The sequence below is a fragment of the Cheilinus undulatus genome, linkage group 1, assembly GCF_018320785.1.
Source record: "Cheilinus undulatus linkage group 1, ASM1832078v1, whole genome shotgun sequence".
Taxonomy (NCBI): Eukaryota; Metazoa; Chordata; class Actinopteri; order Labriformes; family Labridae; genus Cheilinus; species Cheilinus undulatus.
In genome coordinates, this window is record NC_054865.1 from 6,137,107 (window position 1) to 6,142,755 (window position 5,649).

Genomic DNA, 5,649 nt, shown 5'->3' on the forward strand with positions numbered 1-5,649 from the left:
TAGACCACCTGTCACATTTGTCTCAGAGACCATCCAGCATCATGAAGTGCTTTCATGCGGACTCTTTCATTTTCAGTGAGCTCTCCACGTTTTACCATTTTGAACAGGAATGAGGAATTTCAAACTGAATTCACCTTTTTAAACCCAAATTTGAGCCGGCTCATTGGGCCTCTCTGAGCAGTCAGAAATGAATCAAGCATAACATTCAAGCACTAAAACTCATTTTTCTGTTCAGGAATGCAAGTAAATAACTATAATTTGACATATTAATCAAGAAATATTAATGTGCTTTACTATTTTTCCAGTTTTTTGTAAATCAGCAACTTTGAAAATTCATGGATAACAATAATAATTATATTTTAGCATTAAAAATATCATTTGGGTTAAAGAGCTTCTACATGTTGGTGTAAAAAATGATTTTGGTAATTACCAATGCTGTTGATTAAGGGCAGCTGTGGCATAAACCTTACTTTGGGTGGTGGTCTAATACATTTGTTAAGCACTGTATATGTGCATGTTCTGAACTAGATGCAGCACTCCTGAAAGGCTCAGTTTCTCATCATTGAAGGCTTGTGGTGAAAGACTGCATGGACAAATAGTCTTACAGTTTACAAACGTTCATCAACATGCAATTGCTAGAACATGAGAGATTTCCCATCTGGAGTCCATAATGTCATCAATATATTCAGAGAAACCGGATAAAATTCTCTGCATGTAAGGGGCAAGACTGATAACCAACATCCCATGACCTTTGACCCCTTAGGCATGCATTGAAAGCAGCATCATTATGTGATGTAAATCACAACATGGGCTTAACAACACTCCAGAAAAAAAACACTGTCAGTCAACCCAGAACATCACTGCATCTACTAATGTAGGACTCTACCATGCTAAGACAAGGCCAATTATCAACAACATCCAGAAGCCCCGCCCACTTCTCTGGACCCAGTTTCATCTGCAATAAACTAACCTAATAATTAACCTATATTAACCTGAAATGGTTGTTCACTTTTACAGTTTTTCTCAGTCGCTTTGGTACATTTCTCGAATCATCCTCAACATTTGCAAAACAGTAAGTACATTTCTCAAACAATTCGTACAAATAGCAAAACACCATGGATTCCTGCAAAAGCCAGTCTCTTGCTCAAAATCCTTTGTTCATCTTTCAAAAGTAAATATCTGTGTCAATGAACACGTCAGTGCCATCAGAATGGCAAGTCCTCGTGTCATTGTGTACGGATAAGACAGTCTTCCTACACCTCCTGATGTTCCTGTCTGTTGGGCCACAAATTCTCATCAACATCACAACAAATTTCTTCTCTTCAGCATGGAAAGAATCTTTTAGAGTGTCTTATCCAGCCTCTGCAGCTATGTGCTGTGATGTCACCACACGCTGCATCCATGGCATCCAGAAGGGTCATCTGTGTACGTGGCTGGCGATCATATACTTTCCATCACCATGCTGAGAAAATTCCTCAACCATCAAATTCTCCTCAATCAAATTCCTTGATCATTGGTTGATCTAATGCTTCATACATTTCCCTTCGTTAGAGAAAGTCAAGATTCATCTGGGAGCAATTTACCAATTCAGGACAGATTTAGGAAAAAAAGTATAATGGAAATGCATAGAAATATGCTTGACATATTATGACAAGATGTTCAACCATTTTGCATGTGAAGACTTATGTGATGAACTAATGCCTAAATGTTGTGGGAGGTGAGACTATTCAGCAGGGACCCATTATAATATGTTTTGATCAACATGACATAAGCAAGTGATAATGTAGGAAACTGCAGAGAATTGTACATAATCATTTGCATGGATGTACCAAAGCATTTGCAACTTGATCAAAGAAATGAGAAACTGCTTTTTTGATGTGCACAAGTGACACAATGATGTGAAGACTGAGCAAGTAGTTTTGAGAATTTCAATTCTGATCTGAGAAATGTACCAAAGTGACTGAGAAAAACTGTAATATTTATAAGTTGGCCTCTTATGTTGCAAAAGCCTGAAGGAAGCGTCAGGATGGTTTGTTGAACTAGTCCACTATATTATTCAGTGTCTACCTTTGGTTTCTGGTTTCTCTGTAAAAATAATGGTGTCTTGTAAGCCTATCTGGGCTGGGCATATTGTTTATGTATGACACAATAATAAAATTAAATCCATCATTAATGTAAACAGGAAAAGTGTACTGGGTCTGACAAGTCTACATGTAAAATTCTTTAGGAAAACAATCATTCTGAAGTGCTCCAAGCTAAAGAAGTAAAGGAAAGTCCAGATTGATATCAACACAAAGTTTGAAAGCCTGCATCTGCGATGATGCAAGGGGTGTGTTAGTACCCATGGCATGGTTCACTTGTACATCTGTGAAGACACCTTTAATTCCAGAGGCATATACAAGTTTTAGAGCAACACATTTGGAAGTACACTAGAATTTTAAATAAATTATATTTGTAATTATTTAACTTTCTCTATCGAAATTTTATGATTCCATTAAAAAATGAAACTCTTTTGACAGCCTTATCTACCAATTTCTTGCACATAGAATAAAATCTAAACCAGCAATCAAAGCTCAATATAAGAATTTTTCTATTGTTTTTAAGTTCTGCTGTATGTGATCAGCTCTGTGATTGGCTGGTGACCAGTCCTAGGTGTACGCCTCCTGCCTATTGACAGCTGGGGTTGCTTCAGACCTCTGTGACCCCAAACAGGATAAGCAGAGTGGATGGATGGATGGATGGATGGATGGATGGATGGATGGATGGATGGATGGATGGATGGATGGATGGATAGATAGATAGATAGATAGATAGATAGATAGATAGATAGATAGATAGATAGATAGATAGAAAGAAAGAAAGAAAGAAAGAAAGAAAGAAAGAAAGAAAGAAAGAAAGATGGATGGATGGATGGATGGATGGATGGATGGATGGATGCATGCATTTGATTGTTGTGGTGGGAGATTTCATGAGAATTCAGTCCAACAACCCTCATATTTGATCTTATCATGTTGTCTTCCAAGTTTACAAGTGATTGAATTGATTATATAAAATCCACTTGTAAGCCACTTCAAGGGAGGCTGCAGGCTACATGTGGCCCCCCGGCCACCAGCAGCCCACTCCTGATGTACTCATTTCAGCTTAAAACAAAAAAAGACAATCATAGGATCTCAAGTCCTGATTCAGAATAAAGGTTCATATTGAATAGAAGCCCCATTTGCAGCTTAATAAAGCTGTTTGAACATAAAGAAGGATCAGCCTTACCCTCTGTGATCCAGAAGACGCGCTTCGTTTGATGGATGATCGTTTGAGTGATCCGTTCGTCCCTCTCCTTCCTCTGTTGTCCATCTTGTCCGGTTTAGCTGTCCCTCATGTTCATGCTCGTGTCTTTTCTCCCTCCCTGATCCACAAGTATCTTCTTTTTTTGAGCCTTGTATCTCCCCTGATCTCCTCTTTGCTGTCCTATCTTCAGTGTCTCTTGTCTCCTCTTGTCTTTATCTACCTAGTCTGCTGATTTTCTCATGTCTTTCTCATCTCTTGTCCCTCCCATTTTTCTCGTTTCTTTTGTACCTTTCTGACTTTTCCTGTCTCCCCTTGTGCCCTCTTTCTGTCTCTTGTCTCCTTGTGTTCTCTTGTCCTTGTTTACTCTCCTCTTTTTCTTTTCTACTTTTGTCCTTAAACTCCCCTCATCTTTTGCCCTGCCCTCCTATCTTTTCTCCCCAGTCTCTCCCCTGTCTCCTCTTGTCTCACCTGTCCTCTTTTCTGATTTGAGTCCTCAATTGTCTCCTCATTCTTTCCTTGTTGTGTCTACTTTTTCTGTCTGGTGCCCTGATGGACTCCTAAACCACTTGTCCCCTTATCTTTTTCGTCTGTCTCTTTTCTCCTTGTGTCTCATTTTGTCTTTCACCCATTATCTTCTCATTTCTCATCTATCATTGTCTGCTCTTATCCACTTTTGTCTCTTATCTCTACAGCTATTGTCCTGCTGTCTCCTGTGTCTCATGTCTGTCCATGTCTCCTCTTTCTGTCTGGACTGTCTCGTCTCCACTTGTCACCTCCCTCCTCTAGTCGTCTCCTTTATCTCTTGTCTCCTGTTGTTTCCATTCTTCTTCTCTTGTCTTCTGTCCTCGTCTCTTCAGTTTCATCTCTGTTGTCCTGCTCCAGCCGTCAGCTCGTGATGCGTCCAGGCGTCCGTGGTGGGATGTGACCGGCAGAGACCCTATCCTTTCTCTCTCCCTGCCTCTGTAATCAGGATTAGTGGATGCTACTGAGGACGGAGGAGGGTGGTGCTCTTTAATGGATGGAGATTTAATAAATGGTGATTGAAGGTAAATCTACTTTAGGACAACTCTGCCTCCCAAACCACTCTAAACGTGCAGCAGAGAGATTTTTATTTATGATTTTCTGCAGCTCCAGGGGTCAGATGTCCTCAAATACTCAGTGAAACTGCACTGCATCAAGTTTTATACAAAATAAAGTGTATTCTTCTATAACATGCACATCTCAGAGGGGATGTCTAAGAGAGAAAATCCTCAACTGTGACTTTTTTTGATCAGTATTTTTATTTGTTTTTGCTAAAGAAATGGAAAGTGATAGCTAAAAGTGAATCAACATAATAATAATCACATAAGCAATAGGACAACAAATGCAACTTTCAATGAGTGCACATTAAATACAACTAGTTCTCCTAGGTCAAAGCCTCTTACTCGTGTTCACAGTGTGTGATAAGGGTCTGATGTCCAACTAGATCCAGAACTGAGCAGAGATCAGTCTATTAATGTTCCTTCCACAGTTCCAGCAAGTTAAAAATCTTGTGGCATCAAGATTCAGCTTCGGGACAAGAGCAGGGCTCATCTCATCTTTGTGAGGGAGGACAGTTGTGTGCCCTTTTTTTCGGATAACAGTGGGCTTTCTGCAGCACTCCTGTCGTGATGATGATGAAGGAAAGAAACTATGGTACTTGACCGGCTAATTGCTGATCGTGCAAAAAATTCAGTAAAGCTGGGAACACAAAGCAGCAATGGAAAACAACTGGTCTGCTGCTTGGATGGCATTGGAGTGGTGGTGGAATGGCACGGGAAGGGGGCTTCTATTACCTGTGGACTCCCTGCAGAGTCTTTTGTTGAGTCTTTGCTGATGATATCCCAACATGGTGCACTCAGGTTCTGATTCACAAGGAGCAGATTACAGTGGATAAAAGCTCCAGATATTATGAATTTTTTGCTGACGTTGTCTACTTTGTCTTAAACAGACAGTATGTAAAATTCTGCCACCAGGGGGCTCCCAACCAACACAAAAATTATGACGGCTCAGACAAGTTCCGGCCAGCTCCATTTGCTTCTTATTTGATTTGAGGACTCTATTCTCTAAAAGCAGCACGTCATAAGGCATATTTATAAAATTAAATACTGACATTCTGTTTTCATCCATTAATTTCACATAATGATGGAGAAACACACAGAAATAGGTGCTTCCAATAGACCAGGAAGCACCCAGCATGCACACATGCATGCACACATTCTGGTCATGACTTAATGGGCCAGTAAGATAGCGATAGTGTCCTACAGACACAACCAGAGAACTAAGAACAATGACCTCTGGAATGTTTGAGGACCATAAGAAATCACTGCGTCAGCGTCTTTCAGGACA

General features: G+C 40.1%; 1 protein-coding gene across 1 annotated transcript in view; it reads right to left on the bottom strand.

The window, feature by feature from the left end:
* LOC121511434 (transient receptor potential cation channel subfamily M member 1-like) overlaps nt 1-3,348 on the bottom strand; it is a 54,935-nt gene extending 51,587 nt beyond the window's left edge. Inside the window, exon 1 of the mRNA XM_041790124.1 lies at nt 3,265-3,348. Coding sequence (XP_041646058.1) covers nt 3,265-3,348 — 84 coding nt within the window. The remainder of the gene's footprint in view (nt 1-3,264) is intronic.
* Nucleotides 3,349-5,649: the final 2,301 nt, after the last annotated feature.